The sequence below is a fragment of the Rhipicephalus sanguineus genome, chromosome 2, assembly GCF_013339695.2.
Source record: "Rhipicephalus sanguineus isolate Rsan-2018 chromosome 2, BIME_Rsan_1.4, whole genome shotgun sequence".
Taxonomy (NCBI): domain Eukaryota; kingdom Metazoa; phylum Arthropoda; class Arachnida; order Ixodida; family Ixodidae; genus Rhipicephalus; species Rhipicephalus sanguineus.
Genome location: NC_051177.1, coordinates 108,116,674 through 108,140,321, shown reverse-complemented (window position 1 = coordinate 108,140,321; position 23,648 = coordinate 108,116,674). Strand labels below are relative to the sequence as shown.

At 47.6% G+C, this 23,648-nt stretch overlaps 1 protein-coding gene across 2 annotated transcripts in view; it reads right to left on the bottom strand.

Annotated features, from left to right (window-relative positions):
- The window catches only part of LOC119383510 (Down syndrome cell adhesion molecule-like protein Dscam2), a 245,549-nt gene that overhangs the window by 22,301 nt on the left and 199,600 nt on the right, over positions 1-23,648 (bottom strand). Inside the window, exons 4-9 of one of the 2 annotated variants that reach the window (XM_037651681.2) lie at positions 14,713-14,859; positions 9,635-9,976; positions 8,577-8,864; positions 2,894-3,310; positions 1,976-2,137; positions 1,225-1,512 (exon numbers count right to left, since the gene is read on the bottom strand). In XM_037651681.2, the coding sequence (XP_037507609.1) occupies positions 1,225-1,512; positions 1,976-2,137; positions 2,894-3,310; positions 8,577-8,864; positions 9,635-9,976; positions 14,713-14,859 (1,644 nt within the window). Of the gene's footprint in view, positions 1-1,224; positions 1,513-1,975; positions 2,138-2,893; positions 3,311-8,576; positions 8,865-9,634; positions 9,977-14,712; positions 14,860-23,648 lie in introns of those variants that run through there. The other variant, XM_049412551.1, reaches the window with a different exon arrangement.

The following is a 23,648-nucleotide window of genomic DNA, read 5'->3' as shown; positions in this document are numbered from 1 at the left end:
ATACACCCCCTAAGAGGCGGAAGCGTGGGGCGGGCACTCTTGTTTTGTTAATTCCTAGGTCATTCTAGTTAAGAAAAACCCAAACGGGGAAAAGAAATTACGCTGAGGCGGGCGTGTGGGCATAGTGGGCTTAACCAGTAGGGCACTAGAGTTATTGAGTGCGACCGAAGCAAGAGAAACGCTGTAGCACGGTGAAAAACGATGCTCCGGTGAATTAAGGTGATTACAGAAAAGAGTGTTGTGATGAAATTAGTCAGTTAAACCTCGATATAACAAACTTTAATATAACGAGATTGTGAATAAAACGAAACGTTTCACTTTTCACAACTTCGTGTCCATATAACCCTACGTATATTTAGCCTGTGTATAACGAAGCGTGTTTTTCCAGGATTTCAATATAACGAAGTTTCAGTGGTGCTCCCCAGAGGTACACCAAGACGATAAATGGAAAGATCTGCTGGGGGCAGTGATCATACGGTTGAGTTTCACGCGGTTTTTTCCAACGTTTATTCTGTATTACCACAGTGCGTTGCACCTGCATTTCTTTCGGGTTCACGCGTGTCGTTTGTGCGCTGCGAAGAGGACTTCTTCGCCAACGCAGCATCAAGTCACGGTCACCGGACCTCAGGTTCCTGAATGTTGATTAATTTTTTTTTCGCGGTGTTGAGTTAGCCTTTTTTCTGCTGCCGTATTATTCAAACGTTGCTCCAGCACTTGCCGTGCCAAAAAAAAAGAAGTCTTTGGCGACTATACCTTGTATAAAAGGTCGAATGTCCATATAACGAAGTTTAGATATAACGAAATGAACTGTCGATTTTACCGACTTCGTGATACCGAGGTTTAACTGTAATTCGAAGGAATATGGGTCAGCTGGCGCAAGGCGGGGATGATAAATCATCCATGGGGCCAGGCCCGTAGCCAGGGGGGGGGGGGGACGGAGGGCTCTAGGGGCCTGGGCCTGCCCTGAAGTTTTGATGGAGGGGGCTGTTTTAAAGAAAATAAATAAGAAAAGCCGGCGGTTTCCTCGAATAGTAAAGGTTTTCAGCAAGTGCCCCCCACCCCGAAAAAAATTCCTGGCTACGGGCCTCCATGGGGCCACCTTCATTCATGCAGCGGGCATATACGATAACGACGGCAGTATTACAGCGATCGTCCTCTTGATGATGTGTAGTGGCTGTGGTGGTGAGGGCTACGGCAAATGTGAATCGCGATCTCCTCACTCACCCTGAACTACCAGCTGAGCGGAGGCGTTTGTTCGAGCGTACGGGTTGCTGGCGACGCAGGTGTAGGAGCCGTTGTGCTCTTCGGCGATGCTCTCGAAGTAGAGAACCGAGAGGAACTCGTTCATGAGCTGCGGCTTGACGTCCAGCAGGCCTGGCTGCAGAGGGTGGCCGTCTTTGAGCCACCACAGTGACACCGGCCGGTCTCCGGACGACACGAAGCAGTGGGCACTCGCTCGCTCACCCTCGCGCACCGAGGACGGGAACGAGAACGGGGCGATTGTCGGGGGAACTGCAACACCGCACAGAGATGCAGACAGTGTTTAGGCAACTTTTAGGCAACATTGGTTATGTTTTGTGCATCCGTAACTGACGTGTTTCAGCAATGACTCCTTCCTCCAGTTCTGAATGGACACAGTGGCGCATCCAAGGGGTGGGGGTGGGGAGGTTGAGGGGGTTCAGACCCCGCTGAATTTTCCAGTTTTGCATGTGAATATATGCACTGACACACTTAAAGATTAGGCACCTCCGTCCCCCCGAAAAAAATATTGCTGGCAACGACACTGGGTGAATGGATGGGTGGATTGATTCTTGGTGTCCTCTTTGTAACGGGGCGGTGATGTTTGAGCCACAAAGGCAAATTTCGAATTCGACGTAACTACATTCATTGACTTAATGATGAATTAAGCATTTTTATACGAAAATTCCGATGGTCAGAGCGCATAAGAATACAAAACTGAACCTGGCATCCTCACCTGCGACGTGGAGATTCACTTGCGCTTCGGCTGTGCGACCGTCGGGACTGGTGGCCGAGCAGACGACGACACCGTCGTCAGTTTTGCGATCAACATCGTGGATGGTTAAACGTCCATGACTGTTCATCCGATACCGCTGGCCGTCGACCAGGGTCCGATTTGCTGTGACAAACAAAAAAAAACACGCGAATAGCAGGCTTTTATTTTATGCATTTTTGCTTATGGCTTCAACTTGCGAGCAAGTTTGTATCTGTTAAGACGCAGCTATATGACGCTGTGTTGTAAAACACGCGAATGTTGCGGCGTGATTTTTGACCGCACAACCTTTTCAGTCATCCACAGAGTCTGAAAAAAAAAACGGACCTGTTTTACACTTAACTCCGATAAGCATTGGATCGCAACTGGCAGGAATCGCACCCGTGACATCAGAATGCATAGCAGGAGGCGACAACTACTGAATCTTTCAAATGGGTAATCGGCCGCTAAATACATGTTTTCAGTCCTCGTGGTGAACCACTGCTGCTCCTACGAAAGTGGGCTGGATCCTACGGTCGCACCAAAGGCGTGCGCAGGGAGAGAGGGAGAGGTAACCCCCCCTCTTTATTATCTCGTCTTTACAGTGTGTTAATACCTCGTCTTTACATTTTTTATTTACGTTCTGTAGTGCAAACGAAATACGAATATGAAAAGATTGATTGATTGATTGATTGATTGATTGATTGATTGATTGATTGATTGATTGATTGATTGATTGATTGATTGATTGATTGATTGATTGATGTTCTTATCGCCAAAACCTCAGTGGGAGAGGATTGGGAATAGAGAGGGGGGGGGGGGAGTGTTGGAATGAAACTCTATGCCCGCCGGCAGTCCCCACCGCAGTGAAAAACCCTGCGCATGTCTATAGCTTGCACTCACCGTGTGTTCCTTTATACCAGGTGTAGGAGGCAAACGGATGTCCCTTGACGGGGCAGGCGAGGCTCAGCGTCTCGCCCGAGAGCACGGTGAGGTTTCGTGGCGGTAGGGGCGTCGGCGGGCCGAGCACGTTCAGCCAGGCCGAGTGAGCGACGCGTCCGGCCTCGTTTTCGGCCTGGCAGGCGTACTCTCCTCCGTGCGTCACGTTGGCCGACGTCAAGTTGACGAAGCTGTGCACCACGTGGTCCTCGGTGACAAAGTCTCCTCGCAGCACGCGCCGCGAAGACGGCACGGGCCCGTTGTCCAGCGTCCACGTCACACGAGGCATCGGGTGACCGCGCGCGGCGCACTTGAGCGACACGAAGCTGCCCGGGTACGTGTTTTGCTCGGCGAAGGTCACAGTCAATTCGGGCTTGGTTACTGGGAAGCAACAGTTGCACGATATGCTATAACTCGCCATGATTTTCTACTGAGTGGGTATAAGAGCTGCTTCAAGCACTGTCAAGAGTAGGCGTGCTCAGAGTGGGAAATAAGGGGTTGGGGCGTAGACCATTCATCCCGCCCCCTAATAATCTGACTGCACCATACCCTTACTCTTAGTCTACCCTTAGTCTGCCACTTACCCTTACTTAGTCAGACCTAAGTAAGGGTACGGAGCAGACCTGTCATATCATTGTTTGAGAGGCAGGATTATGGCCATGCAAGTTTTGACGACAGTTGCGGCCGAGTGCCCCTGACCTTGCATTCCCAAAGTTGTTTACTTCCCACCTGTACCCACGGAAAGCCGGGAACAAAGCCAGCCCGTGGTCAGAAGCACGTCAACACTTTATTTTCCTTTGTTCATCCATTGCAAGACGTGTCTTCTTTCGGACTAGGAGCAGCTTCGCACTATCTACTGGGGAACCGTGCGCGCGCCTGCGCGGTCAGCCGTTTGAATATACGAACGCGACGCCTGCATTATTTCCAGTAGCTCCTAAAGAAATATTTTGCATTACAAAGTTTTAGAATTGGGGACCCAAGACAACGGCTGCTACATACTTTTCCTTATGTAGCGGCCGTGCCAGGACACCGGGTCTCCTAGCTGCATTGGGTAGGCTGCTCTCGAGTTCGGAAGAGCTGCGGAATTTTGAGAGCTTGATCGAACGCAGGGTGCACCGGGTCAAACGCACGGGACGCCATACCTGGTGAAATCAAGGAGGTTAAAAAAAAACTCTGGAGCGGAAGCTTTCGCAACGCCTTGCCAGCACAAGTGAAGCCAAATTTTGCCCACCAAAGAGCTCGGAAACATGCTCTTTTCTGGTGGTACCTACTAAGAGATCAAATGGCTTTGATCTGTTAGTGTAAATACTACGTTAATTATAAAATAAAAGATAGTTGTTGCCGACAAAAGTAACCCGTCGACTGGAGTATTGGCGATTGATCTCCAATAAAATTTGCCATGACTTTGAGGCTTACTGATGAAAGCTAGTAACACAAAGACACGCTTGGAGCAGTATCTGACCCGTCAAAGTTGCCATATTAAACTCGTCTGGCGTGCGTGGAAAACGCTCGCTTTCCTTCGCCAAATGCCGATGATTTATCGTGCCCCTACTAAGATGGCGGCCGCAGCCGCCATCTTTTGGTGGGCACGGCTTCACTCTTGCGCAATAATCGCCACTCCAGCAAATTTTTTTTAACCTCCTTGGGTGAAATTAAAGCTATGTGAGACGCGGGCCACGCTGTGTCGTGGTCAGCGCTCTGTCTGTGTCGCCTTGCTGGCGACGCAAGACGTCTTGGGGACCGATGCTTGGTTTCGATTTCTCGGTCAACGCGAACGCAAGAACCCCGAAGTGTGGTTTAGGATCTGCGCAAGCGCACTCGCGGCTCGCAAATTTCTTGGGTCCCCAATTAAAAAAACCTATTGCATTCGCCTTCGTAGCCGTTTTTAAGAAGTTTAGGACAAATATTGAACGATTTATACTACCACGACCGCTCGAGGGATACTACCATTTGTACTCCACTATGGAAGAGCAGTGTGCCCTCCCGGTATGACTGAGCTTGCCAGGTGAAGATGTCCCAACCGAATCTACTGCTGTCAAGTCTGTCAATGGAGAGATGGATCCAGATCACCGCAAATGCGAATATCCAAAATGTCAAACCTCAGAGAGTTTCGTCCCTATTGCAGCGCACTTTGTTGCCATGTGCATGGCCATCTCTAATGTCTCTGCGACGGGTGCTCGTTACGCGCAGCTTACGCTCCGCACTTAATTTATAACTGGCAAAAGCGAGTTTGTCCAACTCGTTTTATTGAACGCCGCCTCATCGAGACAATGGTTACGTAATTCTGAAAATATTGCAGGCGGCCTCTACATCCGTGCGTCTTCATTAAACATCACTCAACTTTGCTACAATAGAGGCCAAAGTGCTGCAACGAGAATCGCAAGCTGTTCTTGTCAGGCTGTTCCAGAGACGAATGTCCAGCGTTTCTGACCACCATTTTTAACACTTAAGGCGAAAGCCTTGCATGTCTCGTCAAACGCAAAAGTTGACGGCGTCCCGCGTCGTCGTCCCCCGCCGGCGGCCTCAACACAAGTGACGCAAAAAATCATCATCACGTGATGACGTCACCACATGACTTCACAGATCACCAATATTTGTGACGTCGTCGTGACACACATGTGACGTCGCATAACGTGACGTCACATGGTGGCCTGATCACATGACGTCATTGCTTGGTCAAAGGTGTGCAGATCCCGGAGGCAATGCAAAACAAGGTCAGGTGCAGAAACCTAAGAATGCCCCCGATCTTGGCGGCACTGCAAAACCACATTAGTTGTTGAAAACTTTCGGAGGGGCGCGCGGGAGATTCAAAACATCGACTTAAAAGAAAAACAAAAAGAGGATGGCTTTCGCCTTCGAGTCTACTGAGGCGGATGCATAAGGAACCCTGTGAGTTTTTGCTCCATATTTACTATATTACATGATGAGGAAGAGGTAGCAAATAGGTTTCTTACGTGTTAATAAAGCGAATGTCTTACATTCCTCATCAAACGCAAAAATAAGTGCCCCGTCGGTGTTGGCGTCAACGCGATGTGATGCAAAGAAGAATCGTTTGATGATCTCTCATGTGGCGTCACCCATATCGTAGCCAGTGGGTGGCACACCAGGCCCGTGCCCACTCCCCTCCGCCTCCCAAAAACTTTTTTGCCATGGTATACAAAGCACAAAATGACACTCGACCACATCTGCCTGCCCGGTCAGGGGCGTAGGCAGAAAAAAAACTTCTGCCTACGCCCATGACGTCACCATGACGTCACAAATCACCAAAATTTGTGGCGTCACTATGACCTCTCATGATAATGTCATCACGTGACATCGTCGCTTGGTCAAAGGTGAGCTGATCCCCGTAAAGCTGCAAATCACATGAGATGGAGAAAGCTTGCAACGGTACCAATCCCGGAGGCCGTGCAAAACCATGTTAGGCACAGAAAGCTTGCGAGAGGGGGGGGATAATTACTTTCTAGTGAGAAGAAGGAAACATGGCTTTGGCACTCGAGTCTTTTCGGCGAATGCATAAGGGCCAGTGTGACCTTCTTGCATTCGTATCTGGGCCGCTTATGAATACAATAAATCTCAGAAATCAAATGAGGTCACCCTTTTTCGCGAAGGCTCCCTCCCAGCAATGCAATAACCGAAATAACATAACAGTGTATACGGTACGAAAAACAAAAATTGCGCTGCTTGCACTTGTGGCGCAAGACTGGTACCAAGAGCGCAGCAGGGCGGCCTTCCTTGTTTCTCTTTATTTTAGGGGCGAAGCTCCTTAAGGCGGCACCCGTTCGTCCCTCGTCGTGCTCGTAGTAGTGAGTAACAAGTCTTACCCTTTGACCTCCAAGGTGGTGCCGGTGGGAGATTTCTCCTGTGCGTTGTTGAACAATAAAAAATTCGCAGCGTGCGCGTTAACTAAAAGCCGAATTCTTCTGTCTCTGTAGAAGTGTAAGTGTTAGCTAAAAGCCGACTTCTTCTGTCTCTCATTCCCATTCGCAGCCATTGTTTACCTCCAAGGTAGTGCCTGGTGAGATTTCTCCTGTGCGTGATTAAACAATAAAAATTTTGTTCAAAACGCCGTTGATTGATGAAATAAACCAACGAAAGACGCCAGATGTTTTGTAAAAACAAAACGAAAGAACGCCAGATGTTTCTAAAGCAAAACGAAAAAGACGCCAGCTGCTTAACGAAAGACGCAAGGTGTTTTCTAAAGCAATGGTTTTCTAAACAATGAAAATTCACAGCGTACATGTAAAATTAAAGTGAGCTGCAAGTCGTCATAACTCATCGAACCTTTAGTATAAACGCGCCCGATCTCACGTCGGTGATGATGTACTGGGCAGAATTCACGGAAGATTCACGGTTTACCGATGAACCTCCGCAGCTTCGCCCACTCATCATCATTCACTCCGTGGATATGCTGTGATTTTTTTCTCTTTCTTTCTATTTCCTCCCTCTCTTTTAAATGCGGAGCATTTCTTAGTCGCACCTGCGGCGTCGGCCGCCGTTCACACCCCCACTGCGCATGCTCGGTTCGTCTCATGCCGGCAGCAAGCCTCTCCTCTCCCTCCCTCGCACGCTCGGCTCGTCTCGTGCCGACAGCAGGCCTCTCCTCTCCCTCCATCCCTCCCTCCCTCCCTCCTCTCGATCGAACGCGGGCGGTGTGTATATAAGCGACGGAGCGCGCGTTCGAAATTCAGTCAAGGGCGTCTTTACTTGGCTTTCGCTTGACTTGACGCTTTGCTTGACTCGAGTAGATGCGATGGAAGCAACAGTACCTTAAATAAGCGTCCCACCACTCGTTGAAGGCAACGTTACCCCACCCTCCCCTTCGTCGGCGTCAACAACAGCAAGCAACACAGAAGACAAGGCTGCGAAGAGACGTCCATACGACGCTGAACGCAAGCGTTTGAAGCGAGCTGCGGACCCGGAACTTCTTGCACGCTGGAGCCGTTCAAGTCGTACTTGGTGTGCGCATCCTGTAACAATTAAGCATTCCCAAACCATACCCAACTATGCAACATTCACGCGATACCCCCGCCACTCTGCGACGCATTTACTCGAGTTCCCCCCGTGGAAAGACGCGGGCGACTTTTTTTTCTCTGTTTTTTTCTTTTATTTCTTTCTCTCCCTTTCTCGCTGTTTCTATACCTTTTTCTCTTGCTTCCCTTTCTTACCATTTCTCTATTTTTTTGTTTCTTTCTTGCTCTATGTTTTTGTTCTCTCTTTTTTGTGTCTATTTCTTTTCTATCTCTTTTTCTATGTCTCTTTCCTTCTGTGTCTTTGCATCTTTTTTTCGCTTCCTTGTCTTTCTTTCGGTCTATTTCTGTCTTTGTCTTTCTCTCTCTCTCTTTCTTTCTTTCTTTATTTCTTTCTTTCTTTCTTTCTCTCTGTACTCGTTCTCTCGCCCATCCGAGTTATTGCATCCCACGCCGGACAAATCGGCGCGTCGGGAGAGTCTTTCGGGAGCGAAGCAGAAGATGAAGATGACGAAGGGAGCGCCCGCCCGCCGAGTTATTTCGTTACACGCGCTCATGATGACAATATATATGTCGAGGTGAACGGGGGTTTGCCAAGCTTAAACAGCTCTCCTGTTCAAATGTTCAGTTAGGCGTACGAAGCAATTGCTTTGAAGAGGTATTAGCAAGGTGCTGCATACCCATGAGTAAGACGAACGCCGACGCCTGTGCCGACTCCCGCGTGCTGTCGAGCAGGCACTGGTAGATGCCTTCCTGGCCGTCTTTGACCGAGCCCAGTTGAAGCACCGAGGAGCCCAGCAAGCGCACCCTGTCAGCAGCCGATGGCTGGACGGGCACTAGGTTACGGTACCAGCGAAGCTCCCGAGCTAGCACGCCAGCCCCGCCACCGGTGGCGTTGCACGTCAGTGTCACGGATGCTCCGAGAGGAACTCGCTGAAATCGGGGCTGCACGCTCACGAGAGGTGAACCTGCAGATTTATCAGAATAGAACTGTGTTTGGTCCAAGGTAACAGGTGCACGATAATCGAGAGCTATCCTAGATAGATCTTGAAAATTAGTTTCATCGTGGTCTCATCTCGAATAACAACAAAAGACAGGAAGGTAGCTAAGGCGATTCGTGTGTCTCTGTGTCTGCGCTGTTACGCAATGCGAAGAATAACAAACAATGTGAAATTTCGTTTTGATATGTATTGAAGGTGGATCAACAAGCCGCACGTATTCACAGCGACGTGCGTTCAATCCAACAGCTTCGTGGATTCTTATTAAAAGTTGTTTGCAACACAATACTGGTAGAGATAAGACATGCTTGCGTTCCTTTAACTGACAATATATCCTTGCTGGAGAAAACTTAAGACACAAAAGAGGAACGTTTTTTTTCCCCAGTATTGTTGCCAGTTGGCTCTCGTCCTACTCAAATAATGACACCGCTCAAGAGTTATACGTTTCTACGATCTCTGTTGAGAGACAAAGAAGTGGCATGAACTTAGTAACATGAATGTTTGGGGCTAGTTGGTACTCCATTGCACAAGCGATTGACAGAGCGAAAAACGAACGAAGGACAAGCGAGGGGACACAGACAGATCTTGTCTGTGTCCCCTCGCTGGTCCGTCGTTCATTTTTCCCGCTGTCATTATCTCGTGAAGTGGCATGAAAGAGCGTCGTAGTGCGTGCATTTGTATTTGAAGATATGATGGAATGGTCAGAAGGGGAGAGTAACTACAATGTAGGGTGCACTCACCTCTGACGTTAACTGTCACGTATACTCTGTCCTCGCCGTAGGTGTTGTTCACAAGGCACACGTAGCGACCCGCGTCTTGAACGTGCGCAGGGCCGAGTGCCAGTGTGCCTCGAGACGACGACGCAGGTCCCTGCTGGTGACCGGTACCTGTGGACGATGACTGCGAACCGCGCGTCGGAGCACCCAGCAGGGGCCGCATGTCTGCACCGGACTGGCGAAACCAGTGGTAAGCGGGCAGGGGCATCCCCCGCGCCGCGCAGCTGAGCGTCGCTGGTTGGCCTTCCTCAACCGTCACTTCCTTCGTCCAAGAAATGACGCGCGGAGCTTCTGACTTCCGGGGACCTGCGATGAAAATTATAGTACGCCTTGAATGGAGTAGTGCTGCTCTGATAGCACGAGAAAAAAGCCATGAGAACTTTTAAAGGAGGTGGAGAGATTGAATGATTGAAAGTTCTTTATTGTGAAATGAGTAGTCGCTGGTCCACCGTGGGGATCACACTACAAAAACTGCTCACAGTGTATTAATTGGGGTTTGCACTCATTTAAGTAGCAGCCACTTGTATTGAGGAAGCGTGTGGTCAGTACTGTGGTTTATCAGTCGCCCCTAAGACACCCTCGTCAGGCCGTTACATAGTGCGAAAATAATGGCTGCGTGTTCGGATCCATAATCATCCCGTCACGAGAAATTATGCATTTGAAAAGCTAATTAAGCAAGTTAAATAAGTAGTTAAATAACTAAAGTTATGGATATCTAAGGCTCACTTCTAAAAATTATGGGAAGCCAAGCTTCCGTAAATCGGGTAAACACACGCCACGAAGCTGTCAGCCTTCTGCAATGCTGTTTTTGTGGACTATGTAATAAATAAATGCCTCACCCGGTAAATCAGTATCACGCAGGATTTTCCGCATCGCGGTGAATGTTCCACATTCGCCGCCATAGTTACGAGCAACGCTGACTAACACTCTGAGGGTTACACATACGGAAATAATATAAAATGACTGCCGCCATAGTTCGTTTGGTGGAGCAGAGCACGCGTAACTGCCGGTTATGTTCCCCACCGGCGGCCTTTTGTAGTTTCGTCCAGCCTAGTTAGTTTTTCCTTTTATCTCATAATTCGATACGCTTCGATTACAAGCTACAAAGCTACAAATAACGCCCCCTCCTCTATTTACTTGACTCTCCTACCTGTTTACTCGCATGGCTGCGTCTAACAAAAAGCACACCCCTCTGCCTGGACCCCTTCTTTACTTCATATCGAGTATTACCCTCATTTCACTTATTGCTGACACAATTACAAAGTTTAGTACAAATAGACGTTTCATTACGCTCTACTGATATGCCAACGGAAGCGCTCTGTTTAACTCGCGAAGCTTTTTGCCACCGTACAGGAAGGCGGCTATCTTCCACAGAACCCGGAAGAACGCCAATCTTTTCGAGTACCTCCATACACCGCTGTCATTAGGATCTCATCCATAGGCTCCTTATTGCGTCCGCACGCACGCAAACGCCTACATCGTGCGCCTTGTATCCATTACCCCTTTAGTGGTGCAACAACGACATCCTTGCGCGACAAGCCGCGCGGAGGCGGGAAACGCAAGATTGTGGGCGTACCATATACGTGCATGGGAAGGACGAGAAATACGGGCGTAATTTAATTACGGACACGCGGAGCGCAGTATAGCCGCCATTCGCGACTGCGCAGCGAGCCTCACGCAAAATTAATTAATGAGGGTACTGCTCTGTGTCGATTTCCGGTCTATACGCGCATTCTTGCAAACAACGGAAGAAAAGTTAAGTGCCAGGATGCGCCTATATACGAGAAGCATCGAAGCGTAGTGACTGTCGCCAAGCAAAAAAGGGCGGGAGGAAGCGCGGTACAATAAATGTATTGAAAGGATGTACATGTAGTGTGGAGGGATGATTAAGGGAAGAAGAACGTTTGTGGCGTAGCACGCGGTTCCAGCTCGACGGGAAGGACCCTTACACGCACATGCGCTAATTACGAGGCAATTTTCTATCCTTCGATAATCCGATAATACCCCAGTGGAACACCCCCGCGTCTCTCGACGGCACCCTTCGCGCTTGACCCATCAGCGTGGACTGCAGACATATATTTGCCGCCGAAATTACACCATCGTAATCTTCTTGTTTGAACGAGCTGGGAGCGAAAGCGAAATATACGGTCAAGGAAGCAGTGCATGCGCACGCTAATCAAGTATCAAAAGAACTTGTTGTTGGGCTAGTTGGTAGATCATTTCCAAAATTTAATTAGAGCGCAACCACACGACACATTCACACACCCACACACCCAGGTACGTGGTTCATGCCTGGGTGTGTGGGTGTGTGGGTGTGTGAATGTGTCGTGTGCTTGCGCTCTAATTAAGATTTGGGAATCAAGTATCAGTACTCCTATTAATAGTACAGAAGACAGAAACAGTGCGGTTGAGAGGATAACGCGGGAAGAGGAAAATTCCTTACGTTAGCTATAATCATACACATGGACTCATTCGCCAAGAGAAAGCGACATGGAAGGGGAGAAGGCGAAACAAAGAGAGCAAGGGGGAAAACGAAATGATATAAAAAATGAGGATGGGGGAATCAGGGATTGGGAAGAATCCCCTATAGTTAGCTGCAGGGTGAATCCGATGGGAAGAGGGACGGCGAATGACTGCGTTTCGCTCGATTGCCCCAGGAAAACGCGGCCCGCTGTGCGAGCAACAGTGAAGAGAAAGGAAAACGAAAAATGGTACAGAAAGCGACGCAGAAGCGAACCACCACCATCAAAGGGTCGTAACGCTCGCGCCCCTTTTTTCCGCGACACCGGACAGTGAACCGTGAACAGCACACCGCAGCGTACCCGAGAAAAGTTTCAGGAAGCGCTGGCCGGAAAGGAGACGTGAGAAATGGAAAAAAAAGAGTAAGTGAGGAAGGGTTGATGGAAAAGGAAGAGACGACGAAAGCTGGAGAGCGATGGAGGGCGGGCGAATGTCGTCGTTGTCACCCGTGTCATTCGATTCCCCCTCGCTTCTGACCACCCATGTTTCGAATCGCTTTTCGTTTCCTGTTTAGCTCATCTTCGGCGAGCGAGCTTCGCGTTCGCAGCGGTGTTTTTGGCGGCAGCGACGAAAGAGAGAGCGGCGCGAACCGCGTCGAATTCGATGCGATTTCGCTGCGGCTGCTAGTTTCAGCGCCGAGAGCAGCGATGGGGAAAGAAATTGGGGAGCGAGAGAAAAAAAAAATGGAGAAAGAATAGGTCACGTGGGGGAGGGGGGATGGGAGGAGAGTATAGCGAGCGATTTCGATCGCTCGGCAGAATCCACGTATAGTATAAAGCCAGCGAACGCGGTGTATTACTGAAGGTGGATGCGCGGCAGACAGTGATCAGGGTAGTCTTTCCTCCCCCTCACTTTCGCTAGCCTCCTCAGCCCGGCAACATTTGCGGCTGAAAGAGCATCGGCGCCCGGCGACTATACAGCGCCGATCGCTGTCCTCCGGCTCAAAAACGCCGTCTCTCTTGGCGCGGTCGAAGAGTCGTTGGCTGGTCGATCGGCGCTAGACGCACGACGCCTCTCTCTCAGATTTCTGACGCTTTTTTTTTTCTTATACGTATAAATACCTGGGATATACTTTCAGTTTTCTTTTCTCATCCGAACCACGAGGCAGGTCGTACATCAATCTTCGGACCCGGGTGCAATCATGTAGACCGCTCTTTCGATTTCTTTTCGCTCGCCCCCATTGTAAAGAAAGGCTCGACGACGACACCATCATCTTCCGGGGCGGAAAAAGTTTCTAACATCTGACGCCTTCGGACGAGCACTTATCACCGCAGAGCAGGGCCTTGTTCCGATATCTTTTAAGGAACGTTACCAGCATTACAACAATAGCATAGGCTCCGACTGTGCTCTCGGAATTAGAATTAGGTGCAGTTGTTGTTGATCTGAATGAACATTTATCAGTGAACCAAACATTCGTAGCGAGATAATATAAACTGGACGTCATTCGCGCTACCGAATATTCTGGGCCCGGCTTGCTTCAGAAAAATGTCTTACGCTGAAAAAGTTCGTAAGAGAACATTTTAACCAATCCTCATAGTGGACATATCATTAGCGAAGTCGTCCAGCCAGTGGCATGGATCGCTTACGAAAGAGAAGTTCTGTGAATTCGGCCCCTTGCTTGTAGTTTCCTCAAGGCAAATCATGTAGCATCGCACTCGTGTAATCACAACCCCATCATATACACGTTACAAATTGGTGCGCTCATTTTTATTCGGATGATAGCCCTTTAATCAGAGAAAGAACACTGGGGTCAAATTCACGAAGCCTCTCATTCGTTGGTGCTTTTTGCCATTGCCTGCCCGACTTCGCTAATCATATATTCGTAGTCAAGATTGGTTAGAATTTTCTTTTAGAACAATTCAATGGGGACAGTTTTTTTGTCGATACGGGCCGTTATTAACAAAAGGGATACAACGCAGTACGACGAACGTCTAATCAAACGTTGTAGAGTGCTCCATAAAATTAATTTTTTTTTAGCTGTACTGTGCGTACTGAATTGCATTATATCGATCTTGGTTAGCAATATGGTTGCGCTTGCATTCATAGCTAGGTTAAAAACAATCTCGTCGCACTAACCAGGAATTGTGAATAGTGAGCTGCGTTTCAATATCGACACAGTGTTGGTGAAAGCCCTAGCGCACGCTTAAACACGTTGACTCACCCATACCGAGATAGGTCGTCTTGGAGGCTAGGTTTATTGATTTCACTCATGTCCCAAAAGTATTTGTATCCGATGATATCTTTCTTATGACTCCAGAATTGTCTGAAAAGTTTGATGAACTCCACGTGCAATCACAGTGGAACCTATTGCATTGGGCGAATTGGTGCGACATGATTAAACCAGTTCGCATGCACAATCGACATGAAAGAGGGAACAGACGTGAAAGAACGAAGCATCGTCTTCTCTCATGTTCCTTGCGTCTGCTGGGCTGCTTTTACCATGCGTCACACTCTGGCGTAGCACATCTGTTACCACTACGCGCGACTTGCGCTCTGTTTAGACTGCGTGAAAGATCACTCGCCTTGAAGTATGATCCTGGCAGGCCTCGTGTTTGCTTTTGTAGCGTTCGTGGTGTGGTCCAGTACTTGGCACCGGTAGGAGCGTTCGGCGTCCCGTTCATCCACGTCGTGAATGTAAAGTTCTCCGCTCGGGTACAGCGCGTACTTCCCTGCAAAGCATTGACAATAAGGAGCTCGCTATAACAAAGCACGTAGACGTTAATCACTGCAGAAGACGCTATCAACAAGAGATCGCATAGCGCCAAACTCGGGAGCGTAGTTTTATATTCGATTCTTAACATTACAGCCCCGCCCCCGACTCCCCTACCCTAGTGTTAGATCCACGTGCCTTGATACCACACACAGGGTCAGCCACTAATAATACTTTGCCAGTGATTGCATACGATTATTTGAAGCGTATCGGTGTCAGTGTATTAAACGTTCTTTCTATAAGGCTCTCGGTGCCATGTTCCAGGCAGTCTATTTTTAGCTTTTCCTGACGTGACTTGCGCGTGTATTACGCGGAGAAATCGATAACAGTATGCACCCCGTTGACACGGAGCTGGATAAAATTTAATGTGTCAAACCTCTTCATTGTGTTACGATCAGGTTCACGAATCATTACAGCTTTATTTTTGCGCCGATTCGGAGATAAGCGATATCTAAGCATGCTGAAGCCGAGCATTGAGCCCAGCAGCCATTCTTTAGCTTCACACACATGTTAGAAGAACACAGACCACGTTCGCATCGTCACGTGGTCGATGTAATTCGGAAAGATAGGTCATGGAGGTCATGCCAATTTCGTATGTAAAGGCGATGTGTTGCGCAAGCTTCTCGTGCCAGCACAGAGTAATTACACGCGCATACGGATGTCAAGACTGCTTCTTTACCGCTTGGTTCCCAGACTTGTTAAAGTAGTTACTTAGGTAAACCAGGTTTTATGGCGCAATATAGTGACTAAGGCTATGTTGCGCCAGCCATCTTGTGCAAATGATACAAACCCTTCTCTCCAAAGAAACAACTTCGTATGAACACAAACGAGTGCTACCTTGCAATTAACGGGAGATTTATGTTACGATCATGAAAACAGAACACCGACCGAGTGCCTCCTCGCATGCATTCTGAAATGTCTGAAAAGTTTTACGGACTACTCGGAACGTGTTCTCTAGGAGTCACCATTTAAACTCGATTTAACAAGAAGGTGTACGACGTAGAATTACTTATTAAATACGGTAATCACTTATATAAAGAGATTGAAGTATGGAGCAATAAGAGCCCTTTCTCTCTGGCTACCTCTGCTTGCTGATTATCGTTGCGCAACAGCCTGGTCTACCTTCCCCATCGCAGTTTTCTTTCTAGACGGGCTTTACATCTAACCGCACAACGATCTCGTGTGTACTCGCAACTTTGGTAAGGGTATAGTAGTTTTTACGAAATGGGCTTTGCGTAGCGCCGTTTCAACGTTACGTGTGCGTCGTCCTCTCATTAAATGTATCTACTTCAGCCATTTATCTCCAGTACACCGTAGGCTCAGACATGTGGCGAAATGCCTTCATGTACACCGTCACATGAAGAGACGCCGCCAGAGGAGCAGGTTTAGGCTTACCGTTCATTTCTCGCTAGCGTAAAACCAGTTAAGTAATAGATATAGTAAGCGGCGTCATCGTGTTGCACCCCAGTTCGACTGTCGCATGCCCCTTGAATCCTTCTTTTACACAAGCTTGATGCCCGGCAATATTGTGCTGGCTAGTTGCTTTGCTTTTATTATGCGATGCTTAGCACCTCTTTCGGGCAGAGTCACGTCGGCTTTCTGGTACATGCGTTAACCAGCAAGTCATCCTCGTCACTATGCTACAGATAAATAATAATCACGCACGCGTGGTATTTACTGCCGCGCACACTTGTGTTTTCTTTTTCAGTGCGACAGCGTCTAACCGGTTGTAAGTGTTACACGTGCTGTAGCGCGGCGCGAGCCACACTTAGATTAATGAGAAACTTCTCGAATGTTTTCAACTATTATAATCAGATTGCACTGCAGACGCGAATAAGGGAGCACATTCTGGGATTTATACGCGAGAACCAAAGCCTATGCAAGAATGTGCCGTAAGTCGTTTATGAATAACAATCTCATTAGATACGCCGACAAGATTTCGATGAACGATTACTGCACGTGCCACTATCGTTGTACTATCAGTGCTCCGTTTCGCGGGGCACTACTTCACCCAATAAAGCGGTGACTGGTTTGGCTGGTGCATTCTTCAACGTCACGGCGACGTGAAAACATAAACTATAGGTGCCTGCAGCAGGTGTCTTAACGAATCTTCAAGTCACAGCTTTGAATGCATTGAATGCGATAGTAACGAATTGTAATGTTATACAAAATAAGGCTAGCAGCTAACTCTTGTAGCGTCCGACCTGCAGTTACTCTACAAAACGCTGGTGTACTGAAGCGTGGTCGCTCAAGCGAGCGAAGCGCCCCTCGTGCTGTCCATCGGTTAAACGTGCACTGAGAGGTAAGAACGCAGCGCGTACAATGGTATGAGGCGTCAGCACATACTACCTATCAAGTTAGGCCGCGCACGACCGACCTCGGCTGCTCAAAGTACGCAGTTCCCGTCGAAGTACTATTGTGTACCACGGTAGCAGTACTATTGTAAAGGTGCTAAGGTATAAGAGGTATACAAGCGCCGTAACTGTGCCGCACCAGCCGACCGCCATTGAACGCGCACACAATGAGCGTAAACTGCGCACTATACCCCTTTTGTGGGAAAGGCGTCAATACCGGGCAGTAAGTCGGGCCAGTATTGAGCTGTGGATAGCATGTGTTACCTCTACCGCGGGTCCCCGGCACGCTATTTCACAATCTCAAGAATCGGGCGACATTTTTTTTTTGTTTGGCTATGGATGGATGGACTGACAGACGCACTTTACGGATCGACTCGATCAATAATGCAGCAATACCAAATAAACCCTGCGTTCATATACTCTAACATGAGGCCTTTGGCACACGATCACCATGGTCACTGCTGACTACATTCTTTACTCGCAGTGTATATCGGTATCCGTTGGTACCAGTTACGGCGACGCATAAGATGTTTTGTTCATGTCCGCCGCGGTGGCATCGTCGTTACGGTGCTCGACTTCTAACCCCAATGTCGCGGGTTCATTCCCGGTCGCGGAGCTCGCATTACGACGGAGGCTAACCGCAAGAGGGTTCCTCGTCATCTCTCTTTCTATCTCCCTCTTGCAGATGAAACCCCAGAAATTATCAGTTATTTTGTGCATCACCCACTATACGGGGTCTTTCATAGCCAGAGTCGCATTGGCATGTTCACTCCCGTAAATAAACAAATGTTTTTTTACATATGCAGTGCGTCCATGTGTGTGTATAGTAATTTTATTGTGCAGAAGTTGTAATACGCGCGCTTTTAGAAGGAGTAATAAAAAAATATGAGCTTTTGTAGCGATTTTGGTATTGTGAATGTCATCGTATCATACAACAAAGCTAATTAGTGCTAGATATTTCTGTGCTTTCTTGTTTTTTTTATTCTTTTAATGCGAAGCTGTTTCTTTTACTAACCTCCCCGTGGTTCTCTCACCGTGGCTGCTGCTGTTCCCTTGCAAACAGATCTCTTGTCGATCCCTGACTGATCGAGGAATCGAACATGAACATCTGACGTTTTTGTTCGCAGGTAGCCAGCGTGTCTCTACCAATCTCTGTAAGGTTGGTCGCGTTCAAATTCGTGCTACAGTATTCTCCAACATAGGAGCTAAACGGAACTTGACAGAACAAAAGAAACTAGAGCAAAAGAAGTATGGCGCCGGGCAAAAATTTCTTTGAAACGAAGCTTCACTATATGTATATTCCTACAGGGTAGATTGACTCAGCTGCGGTGCTTTTTTTCTTTTTTTTTTCTTAGAAGGCGGAAAATGGCTAACGTTTCTCATAAGACTTACAGCTTGTATTGAAGATATATCTGCGAAAGTTGGCGATGACGAATTCTGAATCAAGGACCTCATCAGAACGCATTCCTCGTACAAAAATAAAGAAGTAGAAAAGACCTTTTCTTTCTGATGAATTCTGAATTCGTGGGCAAGTCCTTGTACGTTTGTGCTACAAAAAGCTGGCTGCCAACTTCCCCTATCTTAACCCTCTTTCGCCCTCGTGGTATTCCGTAAAACTGGTTTGTCAAATTGCGAACACCTTAAACGTTACTATTATAATTTAATCCCGGCACACTTTTGAATCCCTAGCGTTTCGCTGTGTTCGGCATCCTCGCTACCGTGTTTCTCAGCAGTCATCGCAGAACTTGACCACCAAAGAACTCCGGCTTGTTATATTCCGTGAAGTGGTTAGATTTTGCAGTGGTTCAAGTTAATCCGGAGTATCAGAACTGTCAATTGAGCGAGTTGGTGTACTTCCATTTTGAACGAATACTAGCGCGACAAAAACGAGATCGACGATAGAAAAGACAGACTACAGCGCTGTCTTTTCTATTCTCGTCCTTGTTTTTGTCGCGCTAGTATTCGTTCAAGATGCAATCCGGAGTCTCGTACTGCGGCGAGCACCGTCTTCAGCAAGGGCGTAGCCAAGGGGGGGGGGGGGGGGGGTGGGGGGGGTTCAAACCCCCCCCCCCCGAAATTTTTCAGTTTTGCTTGCGTATATAGGCACGCACACATACAAACGCACGCACGAACATACATAAAGTATGGTTGAACCCCCCCCCCCCCCCGAAAAAAATTTCTGGCTACGCCCCTGGTCTTCAGGGGCAGTGTTCTCGCACAAAAATTCGTGAACTATTATTAACCGGCTTTCACGGCACTTGTTTTTCAGTAAATCATCAGAAGAAAAAAGAAATTGTATGGCAACAGCTACCCGCAGTCGTCGCTTGAATTATGATTACACGTCACAGCTTTCGAGGCAGCCCCTGTCGTAGCACTAAGCTTTTCTGAGTTTGCGACCGGTAAGTATTGTTATATTTCTATACTCGCGAATATGTCGAGTACAATGGCTGGCGTAATTATTCTTGCAACCTTTTCATATTTTTCTGTCGGTAGAAGGTGATCCGAAAAGCAAAATCTACACATAAAACAGCGGTGCGCGAGACCCGATGGAACGCGAATAAACCGCTCAAGCGAACACGTTTCACACCTTTAATTTCCTCGAGCGAAGAGAAAAATACATAAATCGCCCACCATTGTGCATTATGTGTTACACTTTTGAAATATTAAGCATTCCCGACTCACTCTTACTTTTACACCGGCTCTTTCTCTTTTGTCTGGCGCATCCGCGAATACGTTCGGGAAAAACGTAATTTTCTCTCTACCTTTCGTTCCTTTCCTTTTGTTACTTTTATTTTTAAACACGCGTCACGTACACACCCCACCGTGTTTCCGCTTAAGTGGCTGCAGCCTTTCGCCGCTTCGGGCAGCGAGCGAGTGACGCACGATGAGAGAGCCAACCGGTGCGATGCGGAGCTAATCTCTTTTTCCCCCTTTCTTTCCCGCTCGCCTGAATTTCTCCGCAGCGCTACTTTTAACCCTTCATCAACGCTGCCATCCCCACTCCCACTTCCTTTTCATCCATTTACTGCGCCTTTCTTTCTGTTCCATTGTCAAGCTTCTTTTCTTTCTCTCGGTGCCTGCTTCGCACTGTTTCTTTGCCGTTATCTATCTATTTCATTGTTGTTTATTTGAATGAGCTTTGCCGACGGCGCTCGCGTAGCCGTTTGCGAGGTTCAACTGCGGCTCAAACATCTGCAGTGGACGGCACGTTTTCTCCTCGCGTTTCGTTTTAGGCTTCTCGGTGCGCGCGAAACGTTTTGCTTCTCCTCGTTGCTGAATTACTTTCCGCTTGATTAATGCTCTCGCAGTAAAGCTTTCAAGGGTGTCTTCGGTTCCTTTTTTTGTTTTGTTTATTTATAGCAGGATACACGGAGCGAAACGCGCATGATTCCACCGTGTTAAGCTCGTTCTTTCAGGCTATTCGTAACGGCGAGTGCATAAAGGCTCACTTTAGCGATAGCGTGCGCGCGGTTGTACCATAACTTTAATTTTGATACAAGCATGTCGTAAGTTATTGTTTCGAATAATTACGCTGCTGATGGCGAAAGTTGATCCCGCGGCTTGTGCGACAGCGAAGTCAGTGCGCTAAAGCTCACATTATTAAGACACGTAGAGAGTGTAAGTTTCCAATGCCATCGTCGCTCGGCGCAGGAAACGGCGCTCTCGGAAAATGAGGAGGCGGCACAAAACGCGCCGCAACCGCAACGCCTCCCCTAAGCGCAAGCACAACATTTTTGATTTGTGAAAGGTAGACATCGACAAAACAAACTGAGCAGCTGCAGTTCTCCAGAACAAAGATATTCGTTAGTGCGTCAGAGTTCTAAAAAACTACATATTGTGCTCGACTGCTAACGCGAAAGTCGTGAGATTTAGGTGCACCTCAAGGAACCTCAGGTGGTCGAAATTTTCGGAGCCCTCCACTACGGCGTCCCTCATAATCATAGCGTGTTTTTGGGACGTAAAACCCCAGCGATTATTCTTTAGATATGCTTCAACTTTAACCGCCGCAGTGGTCTAGTGGTTACAGTGCTCGACATCTGACCCGAAGGTCGCGGGATCGAATCCCGACCGTGGTGTCCCTATCTTGGACGGAGCGAACACGGTAGAGGCCCGTGTACTTGGAGTTACGTGCACGTTGAAGAACGTCAGGCGTTGTAAATTTTTGGAACCTTCCTCTACGGCGTACCTCATCATCACATCATGATTTTGGGACGTAAAACCCCGACAATTACTGTTATTATCTAAATACATATTGCTGTGGATCGTGTGTGTTGCACTGCTGGATAAAGAGAGAGAGAGAGAAATAAATGAAAAGGAAACAAAACAAGGTGGTGGTACACTTAGCTGAGCACGATGGTGAAACGATGGCGTTCAAAGGACGCCTGAAAAATACGCAGTTTCGAGCTTTTGACTACTCGACAGGTAAAGCATAAGACTAAAGTTCGACGTTTTTAGCGTACCTGTTAGTCGTCCGATAAGGCATTGCTTGGCGATATGTTAGCGATTGTTAAGGTAAACGTTCATCATGTCTATTGCCTTTGTGTTGGTAGATAATGCTTTCATTGGTGTCTAAAATTTTAACATTTAATCTTCAATACCCTCCGCGGTAGGTTAGTTGCTAAACGGGGTGCGCTGTTGTGCGCGTGGCACCGGTTTCGATTGCGACCGCGGCGGCCTCATTATGCTGAGGCCGCTGCGGTGCAGAGCCCTCGTGTGCTGTCTATCGGGTGGAAGCTAATGAAACCCCGGGACCTAAATTTAACCCGGAGTATACCTCACTGCAACGTACCTCACGATCAGGATTGTGGTTAGCCTACCTAAACACTCTAACTCTCCTGCACATTTTTAATTAAGCTTCCGATATCGCCATAAAAGTGATTCTAGTGCAGATTGAAAACAGCACGTGAGGTCGGCAAGAGATTCTATATTCGCGCATTCCGGCATGCTTTGCCGTGACATCTACGTGTTACCAAGGAAAGATCTGACGTTCTTCTGTATATGAACACGCGAGTTTCATGTTTCCAGTGTGGTCGTATAGAAGTTACCTCCTGTACAGCCGCGCGATTGTGGAATCATCGAAACGCGAAATTTACACGCGGTCTAGCTCACTTCTCTTTAACTGTGGACCGAACTGTACAAGGATCAGCCAGCATACCTAGAAAATAAAACGAGTCCTAACGCCAAGAAAACGTCTTTGCTTTAAAGGAACATAAGGTATTAGTAAATTACTTTCTGACAGTACCGAAACACTCATACCTCCTAGAAAAATCTTTGGTAAGCCAGGAAACACTCAAAAATAAGGTACATATGGCGACGCCACCGTAAGGATCTCGCGTATACCCACCGTGACGTCATAGATTTTTACGGCGTCTAGTATGACCTACATAATTATTTGCTGGTAACAATGAACTATATTTCGCTTTAAGGTGTTGAGATGCCTAAGAAGGCAATGTTGGAAAAAATCTGCCGAGCCGACATGGCCAAAGTATGAAGAACAGACCGTAACAGTCATGACGTCACAGTGACGTGCGGACGCCGGTATTCTCGGCGCAAAGGTTCAAAAACGCAACTTTGACAAATTTTCTTTCGTAGTAATGAACCCATGACTGTGAACTTAACGACAGCAGAACCCCAAAATTGTGGGCACCTCCACTCTTAGTGCATGCTGGGGAAGTGAAATGCATGCCCTGTCCCTGTGTTTCTCTTTTCCCAGCATTTTTTGAAGCTCGCACCTGGGGATCGGCTGGATACCGGCGTTTCGCTTATGATTCTCTGGCTGTCACCTTGAGATTTTCTTCACGTTGTTGTCGTTTGGCTGCTGTGTCCTGTTTTCCTATCACAGGGTTGAGCAATCGAAGTATTCGTTCGTCCTCTGCTCGCTTAGCCCTGACGGCGGGATCCGGTCTTTTCAATTCAATTCAATTCAATTCAATTCAATTCAATTTTATTTTCATGTCAAAAATGAGGGCAGGCTCGCGAGAAAAGTGACGTTTGTCACTTGAGGAGAACCTGAGCCTCCGTAATACATGGCAAGCAACGAGGACATGGGTGAATACAGGCCATGAAACATAGGCCATGAACATATAGGCAATGAACATTGACCATGAAATGTTTGGCGCAGTAGAAGTGGAAAGATGCACGTACAGTAATGCTATATACAGAGACTAATATACCGTAAGCAGTTTCTTACTGCACAAATTCCGAAAGTACAATGCAAAATTTCACAGAATACAAAATACTATATACATGACAACAATGATATGCATTGAAATTGCACATATATATATATATAGATATGTATGTATATATATATATATATATATATATATATATATATATATATATATATCAAAGTAGAAATCTTGCGTGCTCTGAAAATTGGGGACCACTTAAG